Genomic DNA, 18,956 nt, shown 5'->3' with positions numbered 1-18,956 from the left:
GGAAAGGAAAGGCTCAGTACACTGGTAGTTTTAACTGCACACAATCCCAGCAGCACCCAGCTGGCAGCCACCTTTGGAGATGGCCCATGACACTACAGGTCTCAAAGCAGGGTCAGCTACAGCTGCTCCTTCACACACGAAGACTCTGCAGCCTTTCCCGCAACCAGTTCCACTGCTTGACCACCCACTCAGAAGTTTTTCTCCTGTTCATGTGGAACTGCCTGCATTTCAATGTGTGCCCACTGCCTTTTGTTCCGGGGCACTGGGCCCCACTGAGAAGAGCCTGGTTCCATCTTCTTTACTCCCCACCGTGTAGTTATACACATGGATAAGATAGCCTCAAGTAGATAGCATTGCACTGGCCCCCACCAAGCTGAAATGACTCTACACTCAGAGCTCAGATAGACTTTAAAGACAGGCTGATAACTCTGGTGACCATTAGTGTCTCCTTTCCTAGTATTCCAAACTTGTCTCTGAAGAAAGAAAAGGATACATTCCATACACTTCACAGGTCTATTGGTGTTTGAAATAAAATAGCTTGTAATGGGTGTTGTGTGAATATCAAAATTACTTGATGCAAGAACAGAGACCCAAAATTTTATTGCCTTCTCAGATGTAAGAATTTATTTATGCTATTCAAGTGTTCAAATTTACAAAAAAGACAACACTTCAGCTTCAGGTCCCACTGATCATCAGTAAGCCCGCCATCAGAATTCCCTTGACACTTCCAAGTACAACTTTTACAAGATGGCTTAGAACAGCAGAGTCTCAAATAATGGCCAACTTCACATGCCTGAAGGTCACTACCTCATTGGTATTCCTTTGCTGAGCATGACCCACAGAACAGCAGAAGTCTTAAAACCATTTAATCCCCAAACACTATCACTACTGCACTCAGAGCATTTAAATCACATTGCCAAACATTATAGCTACTCTTAGAGACTTACCACATCTCCCCTAACAAAATGCCTTTTTTAAAAAAAACTTTGTAAGAGAACTGTGCATCATAACAACTGCAAAATACACAATCATCCATTTGGCTTGGTATTACAATAAAAATAACATCTGTCATCTACTTGTTAACTTCATGTCTTGTGTTGTGCTCCTTTCCCCTCCCCTCTCACTTCGGAAACTGCATTAAGACGAGGCAGTTTATTTGTAGCACTGAGGTAGCATATTTTAACTGAACAGAATAATAGGTCTGCTACTGTGCCTCCTCTCCTTTAAAGTACAAAAAAAAAATCCCCAGTTTTTCAACTTCTTTGGAGAAGACAGGCATATAGTTAATTTCCAACAGCCACTCCATTTTGAATTCAAAGCACAAAGCATCTCTGAATGGTAGATACATTACACCAGCTACAATGAATGAGAACATATACAAGAAGGAACTATGTCAGTTTTCTTAGAACTATGGTTACATTTTAGCTTTATGGGATCTATTGCTCCCTATTATGAAATGCATCTTTACAGTCTCTGAAATTTAATTTCAAAGACTAGGATCCTGAAAAAGGGCAGCTGTTCCTCAGTTCTAAATGATTTTCATGCTATCTGCAGAAAGGGTCAAATAATTGCAACAAAACCAGAAGAAATCAAAAGGACCTAATATAAAAATCAACAGGAATTAGTAACTTGAGTATAGTAAAAGACTCAAAGTCAGGCATGTTATACCTTTTGCCTTAAATGAACTGACAGCAGTTTCCATTCACTTAAAAATTAGAGCTGGGATAGCCTTAAAAAAAATAAAGAAAAAGAAAAATCACTGCTAGAGTAGAAGCTTGGTTTCATAACAAATTGAGAATAATAATACCTCAGCTTTGCCCTTCTGGCTAAAAGCTTTCAAGAAAAAGCTGAAGTGAAGCTGTACCCAAAACTGTAGCCTTAACACTCACACTGTTTACTGAAGTAACTCTTACAGACACCTGTATATTTAGGGATGAATAGTAAACAGTTACCCCAGAAAACAGTAGTCACTTTCTGCTCTGGATGGCATGCTGGTACACATAGTCTTGTTAAACTGTGTTGCATGGTACAAAATCCTCACCCAGCCCCAGGCTGGATCTTTGAATTCCCCCCCTCCATCTTTCATACAGCAAAGCAGAACATTTTACTGCAGTTAAAACCCCTTGAGTCATCCGCGTGCATAAAGGAAATTGGTTTTCAACACCTTGGAAAGCAGATTGAGAATGGTAACTGAGCTGACTGTTTAATAAACCCTCAGGAACATACCTAAACAGCTGAGGGAAAATGTGTAAATTATAATGACTGGTTCAAGCTGTTTCTGGAGACTTTAATTTTTCAAGTAATCCAAGATGCACTCCAACATCTGTTATCAAAAATTTAAGGCTTTTATAAACACCCTCTTACATACAAAAGGAGTATTAAACAGAAGGAACTTGTTTACAGTAAATACAAACACCTGAAAAATCTCCGAAACCTGTTTATACAAATACTAATAAATTCTTTAATATTTTGTACAACTAGAAGGTACACAGATTGGCATTCAAGCAATCAATGCTGGCAAACATCTGTCAGACAATAATTCAATTTACTTGGATAACAATATAGTTTAAAATGCCATAAATTAAAAAATAAGTTAGTTCACATTTTTTTCCCCAGCTTTTATGTACATCTTAGTCTTTAAGGAGATTGTGTAGCCTTCTTCAGAAGCTCGAGGTCTTTCCGTCGGTTTTTGATTGCTCTGGCACAGCCATACTCTTCCAGTTGTAAAGGGATATACTTTTCTATCTGAACGAGCCCATGCCCAGCAGGACTGGTAAACAGCTTAATCCAGGACGGCTTAAAGTCTCCTCTGAAGCCCAGAAAGGCCAGGCTTCCTGTGACAAAAACAGCTTAGTGTTACCGAACCATCCAAGAACAACATGGGACTGGCTGGGAATGGAACAGCACCCTCCTCTGAAATTCTCCCCCAGATTATTCAGGACATTAATCCACTCTTCAGCTTCATGTGCACCTCGCAAGGAAATATTGATTTGACTTTCCTTTTTCAATATTCAGTGTTAGATATTCTGAAATCTTAATCTGAAAACACAGCTATCTGGACAGTTATAAAACCTGTTTATCAGATTGAACTTGTGCAAGGGCCCTGAAATGACGCGAGCTACCCCATGTGGCCTACAAAGTGATCATCCTTCAAAACACCAACAGCTTCTCACCTCTACCTTCAAACATTATTAGAACAGGAAATACTAGCCTGGCACAGGAGATTGTTTAAAAACAGATTTGCTTAGCAAGGCACAAAATACAGGCTTTGAGAAAAAAAGCCTGGGGCTCTTTTTCTGTAATCCACAGGCAAAAAGAACTGTCACTTCTCTCCTCACAACATGCTTCACACAATGACCTCTGGGTTTTCTGCCCCATACGCCGGAGGGCTGCTCAACCCCACCTTTCAACATGGGCTGAAACGCAGCAGCCCACACCAGTGCAAACTGGCAACCGTCCTCTGCCAGCTGCATCCTTTTCACACACCCTGTGAGAAACCCACCACATCAACACAAACACACAGACCAAGGCGCTGTCAAAGAAATATGCAAAATTTCCACCAACCGTTGCTCTGAAGATAAGGTGGTTTGGCTGTCCCCAGGGACATTAAGGCTTCTGATAAATTATTAGGAATTGCTACATCACCTATTGTGCCCAGCAGAACGATAGACCTGCAGCAGAAATGGTGCAGAGACAGCAGCTGTTATAAACACAAAATTAGCTTAATATTCTGCTACATGCTTTTACAGCTAGCTGACCTCATGACATAGAAATAGTCAATGTTCTCTGAAAGCAGTTCCTAGAAAAGCACCCACTTATATTCTTTTCTTTTTGAACTTACTTTTAAATTGAATTTCAAAATCATTGGGAAGTTAAATAGTTTAATATTTTCAATAAAAAAATCTAAGTTTAGATATTGATCCAATATTAGAATAGTAAACTGCTGATTTTTGACACTAACTCTTTATCTTTCTTTAGTAGTAAGCATTTTTTTCGCTAGATAGGGAGAGAACAGTATATCTTGTCACATAGTTCTTGTCAGTGTCCTTAGATGACCTTATTAAACAAAAGGTTGTTTTTGTTTTAAGCAAAGAAGTGCTATTACATGATCTTTAGTTAAAAAAATCTTTGAGGTAAAAGACAGGCAACACTGGAAAATTTTAAGCATTCAAAATTTGAGTTGCTTTGTTTTCTCAAATAAGACTAAGTTGCTCTTATGTTTAAAATGCTCCTACGTTTCTCCTTTCCCCTCAACTTAGGTATGTGCTTTGCTCATTTTCAGTGCTCCTGTACAGACATCACTATTTAAATCCTCATTAGAGAACAGAGCTATAGCTTACAGGACATACTGGAAACAAATGGTCACTACACTTACCTTTGTGGGATTCCAGATTTTAAATATCCATCTACACGCTTAATGTCTACTCCAGAAAATAATTTGTGTCCTGACACTGTGCCAATGCAGGCATCAACTACAACAATAAGTATACCATTATCCTTGAAGGAAAACATAGTGTCATTGACCTGAATGGGAGGAAAAAAAGCAGAACTTACTTTCTTAATATGAATTCAGCAGCGATTCTAATGCACTCAGTGCTAACTTAATATAGTTTAGACACAGTAGTGTACTAATTTCCTTACAAACACTTGCTACTCCCTAGCATCTCTTAATTTTCCCCCTTGAGGGAAGACTTTCAGTGGGGCTTCTGAAATTGCCTTCAGCCCCTGGCTTCTACAGGGAGATCATACATTTCAGGTGACTTACCACCTGCCTCAGTCATTGTTCCTGCTTCAGGAAGCTAAAATTTGGCTACTGAACCACTTGGGCTTCTTGGCAATAAAACAGTTAATCTGCCTCTGCAGCAGCTCACTTCCAGCCCAGTTTCTTCCTACGGAGCACTCTTACTACTTCAGGTAAGGCACACACATTCCCATAGACATTTGCAGCTGCTAAGGTTATGCTACTCACATGCCAATTGTCTATCTACATAACTCAAGAGTTTTTCAACCAAGCTAACACACTGACATTACAGGATGTCAGCCACATACAGACTTTAAGGTTTTAGTGTAAGGATGTCTGCAAATGCCATTACAGCATTATGTGCAAGTCTCCAGCATCTGAACAGAAAGTCTAAGTAAACTACTTTTTAAACAGTATCACATCAGTAGGCTTATCAGGACCACATCAGAACAAATACATAAATCTCCACGGATTCTTCAGTAACTGCCATTTTGAAGGAGCTCAGCAAAGCTTAATGGCTTGAGATACTCACCCCATTAACTCACCAAGCTGTTAGCACAAAAACAATTTCAAAAACATGGATTTAACTAACAGGTTGTTTGCTTTTGTTTGATGTTGGTTTTTGGTGGTTTATTTGGTTTTTTTCCCCCGAAAAGCAGCCATCAATAAATGTATACCCATCCAGATTTCAAAATTAACCTGAAGACTTTAAACTTTCCCTTACTGGTACAATTTTCTCTCCAGCAGTAAAAGATCTGAACACAAAATGGAGCTTTGGAGCTTCATTTTCTAAGGCTAAAACATCAGCTTTTTGACTGTTTGGTTTTAAACTATGAACCAACACTTTTCATTCAATTGAAGAAAAGTAAGGTCAGCATCATGTACAGCTGCACAATTGTTTTGATACAAACTGCTAAAAAGAAAGATAGTTTGAAGAAAACCGTAAAGAATACTTACAGAAATAAATGCTTGCTGACCTCTGCTTATCTGTTTTTTATTAGATGAATTAATCTGCACAAGGAGGTAGTTTTTGTGAGGATCACTGGTGAATACCATCTAGATATCAAATGAGATACGTTAAGTACACATATCCATGTGTCTTCCACAATTTATCATGCCAGACGATTTACAACAGATTGCCCATGCTCCAAAGCAAATGCATCCATTTGTCAGTGGCATTATTTATGGTACTAGCAATGCTAATAAATATCATATTGTGTAGTGTAACCCATTTTATTCCTTACTTTCACTATTTTTCCCAGCTTAAAAGTGTTCTTTAGCTAAAATGGATAATGCAATTTCATGCTAATACGCAAAGATCCAAAAAAAGTAGAGAGAAGGTTGGCCAACAGCATATAGATCTCTGCAGCAAAACTATCCTACATGGACTACAGACAATACTGTACTACAAGACATCAGATCTACCAATATCCCTGCTCCATAGCACTCAAGAGTGAGAGGTGAAGCAGGATTTTTCAAAGAACAAAAACTGAAGCCTTTTTGCTATGAGAGACTCCCTGCCTTCTAGTGTACAGGAGATTATCAACGTGAACACTACAGACTCATAGGTGCAGTATTCTGTGCTGAAAGACTGAAATTTTGCCTTAGAGTGACTAGGCAGCAACACCAGCTACAAAATTAATGAAAGTTTTTGCTTATTTTATTTTACCTGAGTTGTGCCGCATTTTGTACATGGTACAGTAGTTTTTAGTGGCATCCGCTTTATGATGGTTGGTGCTTGGTGATACTTTGGGTAAGCTTTTGCCATGCAGTTACTGATCCCTTTTGCTGAATCTTTGGTCACAATCTTGATCCTTTCACATCCCTGAGATGAGCAATAACTGTGACCATCCCTGTTATATTTGGCTTGAAGAAATAAAAACAGTAATCTACACAAAAGGGGGAAAAGAATCTAGATCAATTGCTAGAAAGAGAGGTATTTATGTTAAACCTTAACAGCTATATTTCAAGATTTTCAGAAGCAGAGTAACTACAGTATTCACCTCCGCATCATTGTTCAAACTTCTTCAAAATATTTAGTTTACCAGAGTTAGGAAGTCTCTACTGACATATCTCAAATTCCCAACAATTAAAGGAGGCATCATTATGAATGCATATGCTTTGAAAACAACAGCCACTCCTCAAATCAGTAGCTTTCAGGAAACAAAAACTGGAAAGGATAAATGTTTTCTGTGATCATAAATCTTTGCTGATACCCAGCATAACTGCTTCGATACTCCGCTTCACCCACCAGCACTGGACAATGTAATTGTACTGTTGCAAATGCCTGGAAACGCAGTTTAGGGGGTAGTGGTCATTATTGTTCACAGTACAGAGACTGGTAATTCTTCTATTATATGCTTGACTTATCACTGTATGTCTCAGACAAAAGAAACATAGATGTCTTTTCAAAAGCTACGTTCATCCGCATGTTTACTAAAGACAGACAAAGCAGCAGATAGGAGAACAAAATAAGTAAGAGTACAAATTAAAGATAAACATTTGTAAAACACACAAGTGATGTATGTAGGACATATTTTACTTAAAGATGACCATGTCTTAAACCTCTAACAAGGGTATCAGTGCCCTCTGTCAGAAGTACTTTTGAAAAAGAGACTAGGTACTTTAGAGAAGGGTGAAAATGGATTAGGATTTTCAGAAATACATTATTGAAATGTTCTTGGAATAGAAAACTCCTTGGAAATTTCTAGAACTTTGTTTAACAAGAAGGCACAAATTTTCTGTGAACACTTAGAAGTTACTTCCTGAAAGACACTGCTCTGCAGCACGCCCAATACCACATGTTCCCCAGGCATGGGGTAGGAAATATCTGTGGCAACTGTGGTGCTTTTGGAAAAGTATTTCAGTAATAACCATTGTATTTTGGAGATTCAAACTCACATAAAGTATTCTTTCAAATACTTTGTTGCTTTGCAACAGCTTTCCTCTTATGCAGCTGTCTCAATCAGTTGCTTTTAACCACTATCAAACTGGAGATTTTAAGGTTAAATAACATCTTCCAATAAGGTCAAGTTACAAGCAGTTACCCAGTACTGTTGTCAAAGTAATACTTCTTCTCTGATCGATTCTTTTCAAGCTCCATCATTGAAGATACAGGCACATATCGCTCCACCTTGCTTGAGAGAGCAGATGACCGCCTTTGAAAGGTTTCCAATACTATAACAAAATCTGTATTTGGCTGATAACAAAGACCAACGCGAATCCAGTCATACCTGAAAACAAAATAAAATGTATGATTCACTGGAGGAACACACGCCACACAGCAAACAGCAACAGGGAAAGCAAGTAACAGGGATACAAAAAGATCCCAAACCCTCAACGAGAGGACCTTTCTTCCCCTCTCTACACAGTGTTTCATTAAATACTATAGTAACTTTGATACTCTCAGCATATATCCGATTTGGCGGCCAGTCACAAGCAGGGTTCCCCAGGGCTCAGTATTGGGGCCAGTCTTATTTAATACCTTTATGAATGATCTGGATGAGGGGATCGAGTGTGCCCTCAGTAAGTTTGCAGGTGACACCAAACTGAGTGGGCGTGTTGATCTGCTCGAGGGTACGAAGGCTCTGCAGGGGGATCTGCACAGGCTGGATCGATGGGCTGAGGCCAATTGTGTGAGGTTTAACAAGGCCAAGTGCCAGGTCCTGCACTGGGTCACAACCACCCCATGCAACGCTACAGGCTTGGGGAAGAGTGGCTGGAAAGATGCCCAGCAGAGAAGGATCTGGGGGTGTTGGTTACAGCCACCTGAACATGAGCCAGCAGTGTGCTCAGGTGGCCAAGAAGGCCAACAGCATCCTGCCTTGTAACAGGAATAGCATGGCCAGCAGGAGTAGAGAAGCAATCGTGCCCCTGTACTCAGCACTGGTGAGGCCACACCTTGAATACTGTGTTCAGTTTTGGGTCCCTCAGTACAAGAAGGACATTGAGGTGCTGAAGCATGTCCAGAGAAGGGCAATGAAGCTGGTGAAGGGTCTGGAGAGCAAATCTTATGAGGAGTGGTTGAGGGAGCTGGGGTTGTTTAGTCTGGAGAAGAGGAAGCTGAGGGGAGACCTTATCGCTCACTACAACTACCTGAAAGGAAGTTGTAGTGAGGTGGGTGTTGGTCTCTTCTTCCAACTTACTGCTTATAGAATGAGGGAAAACCACCTTAAGCTGCATCAGGTGAGTTTTAGAATGGATATTAGGAAAAATTTCTTTAGTGAAAGAGTGGTCAAGCATTGGAACTGGCTGATCAGGGAAGTGGTTGAGTGACCATTCCTGGAGGTATTCAAAAAACATGTAGACTTGGTACTTCAGGACATGGTTTAGGAGGCATGGTGGTGTTGGCTTGATGGTTGGACTTGATGATCCTAGAGGTCTTTTCCAACCTTAATGATGCTATGACTCTTATGATTTTATCATTTATACATTTAATGAGTGTATCTGACAATAAAAATCAAGTATGCTGAACTTTACAACTCCAATTTTGCTCAGCTGGACTATTTGCACATTTTCTTCTTTAAAGGACTTTACTTAAAGATATTATACAGGACGAAAGTTTAACTTTAGGCTAAACTCTCACTTTTCATATTTTAGTATTTGTAATTTGAAAAAGCAAGAAAACCCCAAACAAAAAAAAAAAAACAAAACCACCCAAGACCCAGTCTTACTGACAGCTGTAAACTTTCATGCATGCTAATTCTGCAGGACATTACTTCAGTATTGCATTATGGATCAATGACATGAAAGAAAGTAAACATACTTGTTGAAGTTAATGAGATAAAGATAGGTGATGTTTGGAGCTTTTCCATTCCAATGTATTGTGTAGCCCTTTTGCAGCATCACTACTGGCTGGTATTGTTGGAAGACAGCTCTCTGATTAATACCTCGAAGAACCATGGGATTGGCTGGGTACTCATCTCGTACGATAGTCATGGAAAGATTCTGTCCATTCCAGGTTTGGATATAAACCTATATGATATTAAGAAGGATGGAAAGAAAGATGAAAGGTTTGGACACTATGCAAAATGAAACAGATGAGAATAATCAGAACATTATTAGTCAAAACACTGCAATTTGATGTTCCAAGTTACACAACACACAAGTATCTCCTAAAGAAGAGCCCTATTTGAATTTTGGCCCTTTTACAGATAAAAATGGGGAAGGGGATGGAAAACATACATATAGAATCAGCTGTGGTACTTGGCCAAAATCATAAAGAACAGGAACCAGAATGGGAATCAAATGTATGTGAGGTTTGTATTCCGAAGGGGACATTTAGTGTCTCCATTAAAGAAAAAAACCAAACACCTTAAAACTCACTCTATAAAAAACCAGATGGAACTTCAGCGGAAGAAAACACCTCCAATACAAAAATGTTTTAGCAGATAGGGCTGTGAGACAGAACTCCCGGCATGCATACACATTTGGTTTTACCTTGCAGCATCTAATACCATACTCCCAGTTTGTGTGCTGAAGGGGACACAATATACACAACTGGCTAAAAAGTGTAACATGCATAAAAGTATTTTTAGAACGTCACAGAATTTTTAATCCAAAGATCGATAATTTTGTAGTTCTTACACTACTCCTGCCCCCACAAGTTGTTCATATTGCAGATTTGTCCTGAACAGAAAGCTACAAGAGCACTAACCTGTGCATAGGTCCCACTGCAAATCACTCCACTCCATTCTGTAACATTAATGCATTTGGGGTGTTGAATCAGGTAGTTATCCATTCTGCCCACATAGGTATCCTTGTAGTCAGTCACTGAGCCATCTAGATCATGGAATATCGAATTCTTGTCACCATCCAGATCTCCTTCTTCAAACCAGGGACCGGGTTTTCCAAAGAACACTTTCAAAGGAACCTGGCAACAACAATGAAAATATTTTTTTTTTCCCCCAGGCAAAGCACAGACTAGCACTTGCACCCCTGCAGAAACACAGCAATTTGGCAAAGTTGATTAAAAACCTTATGGCAAGGACAGTGGCATCTTGCAAAACAGACATTTTGGTTTTTATTAATAGGCTTAGGCTAGCTCTTGCTTCTGAACAGTGTTCATGTTTGCAACTGAAAATTCATTACTAAGGACATACCAAACATTACAAAAAAAATCTCCTTTCAGCTTTACCATTAGCCTTGAAAAATATCATTTTTGCAACATAACCTACATCTCCCTTGGTACTATTTTTTGCTCAGGAGACAAAGGATACACCTTGGATGACTTCTAAGCAGGAGAGAAACTCACCTGGGGAGAGCGGGGATTTATGGAAAAGATGACCTAGGGCCCTTGGATATTTATTTTAAATACAGCTAGAAGAAAATAAGGCCATTTGCAAGAATAAAAGAAAACTTGTAATAAGCTTACATTTGGACCAAACTTCACATGAGAAATGTTGTTTTTTGGTGTCATCTGCCATGGATTTTTCATCAAGAATCCAACTGCACTGGTAAATCTGTCTGGAGTTGGCACAAAGTTTTTGAATGTGCACTTGGTGAGGTGAATAGGTCCATCATAAATTTGAAAGCCTCTGATTGGAAATGTCCTGTTAATGCAAACAAAATTCAGAGCATCCTGTAACAAAACCCATGATAAGCCTAAATCTGTGTCAAAAATACACCTCCTCTCAGAGGAATCAAGAAAGCAACATTAATAGAATGACTTGCAGGTTAGATTTTAGTAAAGGAAATCTTGTTTCTGCACTTATCTAACAGCTCAAAAATTCTCCCACTCTTCTGAATTTTCCTATTAGAAGAGCTATCATAGTTCATTTGCAAACATGCCATTTCCTCAGTATGGGAAATACAGCAGAAGAATACCACCACCTGCTCTTTTATTGATCATGGCAACTGGGAGAAGTGCCTGTAGACTGGAAGAAAGGAAATGTTACTTCTAACTTCAAGACTCAGGCAACTGCAGGCTGGTAAGCCTCAGCTTGATCTCCAGGAAGGTTATGGAGCAGCTAATCCTGGAAACCATTTCAAGGCACATGAAGAACAAGAAAGTCATCTGGAGTAAATCAACATGGATTTACCAAGCAGCAGTCATCCTTGACCAACTTGATAAACTTCTGCAATAAAATGACTGGTCTGATAGCTGAGGGGAGAGCAGTGGACACAGTAAACTTCAGTAAGGCTTTCAACACTGTATCCCATAAGATTCTCATGAAGCATCATGGGCTGGATGAGAGAATAGTGAGGTGGACTGAAAACTACCTGAATAGTTGGCTCCAGAGGGTGGTGGCCTAAATTCTACTTGGAGGCCAGTAACTAGTGGTGCACCCTAGGGGTCCATATGGCATCCAATCTTGTTCAACATGTTCATTAGTGACCACTGAGACAAAACAGTGAGAAGAAGCTGATACACCAGAGGGTCATGCTGCCATCAAGATAGGCCTCAACAGACTGGAGAAATGGGCAGATGAGAACCTCATGAAGTTCAACATAGGGAAGCACAAAGTCCTGCACCTAGGAAGGAACAACCCTATGCAACAGTGAAAAGGAGCTGCACGTCCTGGTGGAAACCAAACTGACCATAAACCAACAACGTGCCCTTGCTGCAAAGCAGCAAATGGTATCCTGGGCTGCATTGGGAGAAGTGTTGCTAACAGATCAAGGGAGGTGATCCTTCCCACCTATTCAGCACTGGTGAAGCCACACCTAGAGCGCTTGTCCCCAATACAAGACAGACAATGGAGCTACTGAATACAGTCCAACGAAGGGCCACGAAGATGATTATATGACTGGGGCATCTTCCATAGAAGGAAATACTGGAAGACCTCAGACTGTTCAGCCTGGAACAGAGAAGGTTCAGACAGGATCCTCATCAATGTATAAGAATCTCTGAAGGGAGGGTGCAAAGCCAACAGAGCCTGGCTGTTTCCAGTGGTGCCCAGTGACAGGACCAGGGGCAACGGGCACAAGCTGAAAAACAGGAGGTTCCTCCTGAACATAGGGAGAAAGTTTTTCACTGTGAGGATGACTAAGCACTGCCACAGGTTACCCAGGGAAGCTGTGGAGCCTCCATTCTTGGATATTTTAAAGCTGCATGAACATTGTCCTGGACCACCAGCTCCAGGTGGCCCTGCCTGATCAGGTGTGAATTGGACAAGATGACCTCCAGAGGTCCCTTCCAACCTCAACTGTTCTGTGATTCTGCTCAGCTAGACTGAATACCTCATATCACCAACACATTAACTTGTCCCCTCTAAATGGCTAAGTGGCAAAAAAACAAGGGCATCCTAGACCTTCCTAAGCCTTCTTTCTTATTCTGTGGCAAGGGTAGGATGTGGCACTATGTTAAACAAGCATCACAGCAAGCCAAAGACAAAAGGATAATGGTCACAGATGGGGATTGGTCACAGACAGACTGTAGCCTCTAGTCCTAAACTGACCCTTGAAATCCTTTTTCCTGGAAGTTTTTTCCTTCTGTCTTCCAGGCCCAAATGCAACAACCTACGGTTTCATTAAAAGTAGAGTAACTTAAATCGCTATGGAAAAGTGACCTGTGGCAGCATCAGGTGAAAACCGACTCAGTAAAAAGGTGAGAGTGACAGAGCTCCACACAAAGTGTTAAAAAGAAAAACAGAACATCACCTTCAAGAGAGTCCTCATCTCTCATAGCTCAAGCAAGAAGGGCATTTACATTGGATGCAGAGAACGTTTCTTGCAATCATTTCTGCTTCCTTCACTCACAACATACTTACCTATTTCTAGGCAGAGTGCGCGCCTTGTTGTCTATTCCTCCAGTTCCTGCATATTTATTTTGGCCGCCTGGAAACCCGTAATTCTTGCTCTCACCTATGAACAGTGACTCAGATACCTCCTGGCTGGCACCTTCATCATTTGGGAAGCTCCCATCACTATAAAAGCAATGTCAGAGATAAGCATTTAGTCAAAACTCTCCAGAAGATGAACACACCAAGGGACAGTCCTACTTTTACTTCTGTAACAGTCCTCGTAAAGCAGAGCAGTCTAGATTTCATTTACAATACACAGAATAATAAATTTAGTCATTTACAGTATTACAGGCTAACAGTTTGAAACATCAGCAAAGAGCTGAGCATTAAATTTTTTATCTCCCTTTGTAGTACAGTACTCTTTCTTTTACAGCCCATTTTTGCAATCCTGGAACAAGTTTGTCATAACATAAATGGCAGCAATTTTGGCCTACTACCTAAGTTACTTGATTCTTTTTTCTTAGAAAAACACTCTGCCCCCTGTAAATGCTCATCCCCTTTCTTTTCTATTACTCACTTTCAACTGTTCAGGAGGAAAATCAAAACTGCCTTATTAATCGTACAGCACCAAAAATACCTGGATAAACATAACCCTTCTAGTAAAGACTCAGCAAATTGTGGTGTAAACGAAGTACAGGTTGAAGTAAAGTGCAAGCTTTGGCAACTGTGTCAGTTTACAGCCTTTACACCACTGGAAATAGAACTGGGCCCAGAAGTGAAATGATAACCTTCAGAAAGTATGCTTATTAATTTTAATAGATGGATGTATATTTTCTAAGATTCTATGCAAGAAAAACCAGAAGGGATCAGCATAAAGTACTCACCTAGCAAATGTCAAACCTATTCCATTGTCTGCAAACCTAAAAGAAAGTTCAACGCTTCAGTCATGTTTTCTGGATTATCCTACAATAAACCACTGTAAGAGCACATCCTGCTATGCACTGAAGAAAACCTGAATTTTTTTTATTGATTGAATTTAGAACCACCACACACTTAACTCCTATAAAATGTTGCTGCTAAAAAAAAAAGTGATTTTCTACATATTTTAAGCAGGAATGTGAGAGCTTCAGGGAAACTATAGACACCTCAGTATAAATCTACTGTCTCTACCAACTTTTAGACTTTATTACATAGTTTCTTTTTGCCGTTTAAGGCACGCTCTCATCTAATCACACATGAACTTATTTCTTTTAAAGTAGTGGGATGGTGTGAAAGCAGTTCAAGATATTGAGAAGTTCCTTGAGTTAAGCATCAATCCTCTCTTATAACCCTGTTGTAACACACTTCCATAAATAAAGCTTCAGGGGAAACTTCTTAACAACAGACAGCTCTTTGCTTCTGGATACCTACCCAGAGTTTTGAATGAGGATATCCCCTCCTCTGACCCAGGCCCCATGATCATTGTTTTTGAAAGAGATTAATCTATCAATCAGGGCAGCAACTCGGGGCTTTTCAGGGTCTGCATCCAGATGAGGTCGAAACCTGGGACAGATAAAAACCCAAACACAAAAATGTTTGGTTTACACATATCATATATGTTGGGCTAAGGGACCCTGAAAGATAATTACTCATGCTCATCTGATGAGCAAAATCTACTCTGCTTCATGCTTGGAATGACAGAAGCCAAAACCAGGTGCTTCTATAGCTCTCTAGTTCTAGAAAAGTGTCTTCAGGGTATAATGAAGCAGGAACATAAAACTTCTTTCCCAGTAATTCTCACAGGCTTTTGCTCAATCTCTCTTAGTTTCTTTAGATGCATCTTACCTCCTTTATCCCCTTGCTTTTTCTTTTTCCCCTCCCCAAAGGACTCCCTCCCCACTTGTATTGCAGCATTAATGTGGAAAGGATACACAGGGCTGACATGCACTATACAAAAAAAAGGCTGGAGATTTGTCTAACTGCTCCTTCAAATCTTTCAAACTCTTCTGACATTGAGAAGTGCTCTGTCTTTGAGCACAGCTGAGATATTTTTCTACTCCAAACCAGACTCTCTGCATTGTTACCAAGATGGTCTAATATGGTGAGTTATGGCGGGAATCTATCTTAGCGAACAGGAAGAAGCAGCCTGATTAAAGACTGGTGGAAGCTTTCATTTTATTATCCCCAAGATCCTCGAGAAAAAGTAATATGTGAAAAAAATATTACCAAAATGCATTTTAAGGGGATAAAGATACATATGCCCCTCATCGTGATTTGGATCTGCCCTGCCACCCCCCAGGGAGGAACTGAAGAACAGGTTAATGGGGTTTGGTTTTTTTTTTTTGGACAGTCTCAGGCTCCTCAATCAACGCTTAAACCCCTCCAGTCTGGTTCCATGTACAATGATTAGTGGCCTCATGTACTTACAGAGTGCCTCATTACTTCTTTGGCTGCTGTGAAACATGAACCCCATCTCATGCAGTGAGTCTCTCACATCCTCTGTTGATGCCCTGTCAACACACTACAGATCCTCACAGGGCATTTTGCCCCTCATATTCTTGAGTACCTAATATAACTGGGATAATCCACATGGGTTATATGGGTTTTCTGTCAAAGCTTCAAACTAGCGAGTTCATTTCCAAATTATGAAGTATTGAGTATCACCAAAATTGGTAACTTCCCTGTCTGCATCTGCAGCTATCACTTAAGTACCCTCATCCTAAACACAGATCAATCAGAAATAAAGATCTTATGAACTATATTTTCAAGTCTTAATGCTCAGTTGTCACAATAAAATGTTGATGGATACAGTTATGCAATCTTGTCATTTGACCAGTATCCCAGGCTATTTTATTTGAAGTTCAGGACAAGACTACCCAGGCACAGCATAACCTGGAATTTTCCTAAACTCTCCACTATTTTTTCTCACTTTGTAAACTAAAGAAAATGTGATTGATTGTACCATCTCTGCAAATAGCCTTCAGTAAAACTGTACCACTGAGCTATGATCTCCAATATTAGAAAGGCAGGGCAGGAAGCATTCAGCAGTAAGAGAGGGAAGTGGATGTATTACTTGGCTCTACTAAGCCTTCTTCTAACAATTATTTAAAACTGAGTCATAAATCAGAAGAGCAGATTTTAAAGACTTTACTTTTAGCAGGAATTCCAGAAAATACTTCAAGCATGACAGTAAAGCATGCTGAAAACTACTGTGAGCAGGGGCTCAGAAGAAACAGCCAACCCCTTTAAGGCACACCATGCTCTGTTGTTCCCAAAATAGATGAACAAACTCTATTAATAATAATAATATTTTTATGTAATAGGCAATGAGGTATTTAAATAATGATTAAATAGAGTCAAAATATGAATTATATTGTTTTTCACATGTTTTTCCTCATATGAAAGTAAGAGCAACCTCAGAACTTTGCCATTTTTTACTCACTTGAAAGACAATATCTTTACCTTGCATTGTTGTCCAAACAAAGATATTCTCTGGGATCATCAACACTAGCATTAGTTGTTTTAACACCCTTATCAATGAACAAACCAGCCTGAAACAAGTAAGGAAAGAAAATTCATGCAATGTAAAACTAAAAGATAGAGCAAACATTAGATTTCTAAAATTTAATTTTAAATTGCATTCAATAAATGTATTAAGAACTCCTAGATCTTTCAGTGTGGGCTTAACCAATATATTGTCTACGGGTAAACCAGAATCTCTTTATGTTAATTTGGTCAGAGGAAAAGAATTACCTGGGATTGGAAAAAAAAGAGTAATGGAAAAATCATTGAAGTTCATTTCAGATTTCTCTCACATCTAGGTATTTGAGGTTTTAACACTTCTAGATGCTGTTCTGGAGAATCTGGGAGTCAATCTTCTGGTGAAATCAAAATATTCTCACAAATTGAAAAAAATACCACTGTGAAAAATGCTTTGTATTTCACTTTAAAACTAAACTACCTTCACCACTGAAGCTGATTTTTGCCCAAGCAGTCATCAAATCGAAACTCAATAATCAGTATGAATAATATATGTGAGAAAATAGAAGCAGAAGGAAGCATTCATGTTATCTAACCTGAATTACATACACAAATACCTGCAGCTATTTTCACCTCTGATCCAAATTCTGATTACAATTGGGTGTCCCCACTTGAGTAGATCCTCAGACCTGATAGTGGAATTTGCTCTTTTAAGATGGAATTTTATCATACAAACTGCTACCCCTGTTTAAAGACAACATGAGCCACATAGCTGAAACACTCTTTTCTTTACAATGCACTTTTGTATTCAATATGTTTTAATTCCAATCTGAACAAGCGCCCTACAGTCCCAAACATACAGTTAACACAACTTCTATAAAAAACAGTGCTTCATTTCTTGGTACCCACAGACACCCAACTCAAGTAAAAGCAGTTTCACTCAGTAAAAAAAAATTTCAGTATTGATACTGAACTTCTAGCTAAACTTCAAACACATATTAAATATTTAAAGTTAGGTGGCTTTGTAAATATCACTATATATTTATGTATACATACACACACAGAGCAGGCAGCTAGATTCCAAATGAAATAATTAAGGACTTTAACTTCACTTAGCTGAATGTGGAAAAGATATTAAAGTCAAATTAATAAAAAATACTGAATGCCTGTATCTAGGCTGAGAATCCTCTAATAAAAATCTGTTTCCAATGGCTGGGTTCCTGAAGGCAACCTGCAATCTTAACATCTAGTAAGAGACTGTGCCACCATGTGCAAATACCTGAGTTACTGTACACTAGAGACTCAGGGAAACAAGTCACAGCTATCCCAGGAAGCTATTAGATGAAACAACTGTGATGAACTTTGATGCTTCAAAGGTCAGCTTTATTCACGAGTAGAAAACAATGCCATCTGTAAGAGAGTAGCATCTGAAATGTTACTTCTGAGAAAATGTATTTCACCAGAAGTATTAACAGATTTCAGTTGTTTGTGCCTTATGAGGATATTAAACACAGTGAATACTTGAAATGTGCCGAGAAACTATATGCATGCTGATTATACACTGTTCTAGAATACCTAGATGGAATCAGGCGGTTCAAACACAGCATGAATCCATCATCTAAGCAGCCTGAAATTTAAACAGACGAGTCCTAATACAGAATAGTTACAAATAAAGAACTACAATTTTTTTAGTGAGATAATAAATTACCTTAAAATTAGAATGAACCCTGTTGTTATAGAAGATTCCTAGGGGTGTAAGCTCTGACTTGGTTTCAATGGCTAAACTATGAGAATCTCCTGTAGCAATCCTGTGGAACAAATACCATATTCCAGCATCCTGCAAGTAAGGAGAAAGTGACACTACTTATGAGTCTGATACTACTATCGATGCTGATGTATCTCATCATAAAATAAAATATCCAAGTTCAACTTGGCATACGCTTAAGTAAGGAAGCGAATAAGAACATAGCCCAAACCAACCATGCATAATGGAATATATTTTTCAAAATAAAGTCTCCAAACAACTGTCCAGTGAGAAAGAATTTTGCAAATAAGGCTATATTCTAGCAAAT

At 39.2% G+C, this 18,956-nt stretch overlaps 1 protein-coding gene across 4 annotated transcripts in view; it reads right to left on the bottom strand.

The window, feature by feature from the left end:
• Nucleotides 1-583: 583 nt before the first annotated feature.
• CEMIP2 (cell migration inducing hyaluronidase 2) overlaps nt 584-18,956 on the bottom strand; it is a 51,469-nt gene continuing 33,096 nt past the window's right edge. For 3 of the 4 annotated variants that reach the window (XM_064439620.1, XM_064439619.1, XM_064439622.1), the window contains 14 exons: nt 18,593-18,721; nt 16,867-16,955; nt 14,836-14,967; nt 14,310-14,345; nt 13,453-13,608; nt 11,115-11,292; nt 10,398-10,613; nt 9,507-9,715; nt 7,789-7,974; nt 6,411-6,630; nt 5,699-5,797; nt 4,376-4,524; nt 3,565-3,671; nt 584-2,834 (listed from right to left, as the gene is read on the bottom strand). In XM_064439620.1, coding sequence (XP_064295690.1) covers nt 2,638-2,834; nt 3,565-3,671; nt 4,376-4,524; nt 5,699-5,797; nt 6,411-6,630; nt 7,789-7,974; nt 9,507-9,715; nt 10,398-10,613; nt 11,115-11,292; nt 13,453-13,608; nt 14,310-14,345; nt 14,836-14,967; nt 16,867-16,955; nt 18,593-18,721 — 2,103 coding nt within the window. In that variant the 3' untranslated portion in view covers nt 584-2,637. The remainder of the gene's footprint in view (nt 2,835-3,564; nt 3,672-4,375; nt 4,525-5,698; nt 5,798-6,410; nt 6,631-7,788; nt 7,975-9,506; nt 9,716-10,397; nt 10,614-11,114; nt 11,293-13,452; nt 13,609-14,309; nt 14,346-14,835; nt 14,968-16,866; nt 16,956-18,592; nt 18,722-18,956) is intronic. The other variant, XM_064439621.1, reaches the window with a different exon arrangement.

The sequence above is a fragment of the Phalacrocorax carbo genome, chromosome Z (genome assembly GCF_963921805.1).
Source record: "Phalacrocorax carbo chromosome Z, bPhaCar2.1, whole genome shotgun sequence".
In the NCBI taxonomy this organism is placed as follows: domain Eukaryota; kingdom Metazoa; phylum Chordata; class Aves; order Suliformes; family Phalacrocoracidae; genus Phalacrocorax; species Phalacrocorax carbo.
Note: the sequence above shows the minus strand (reverse complement) of the source record. Positions and strands in the feature narration are given on the sequence as shown.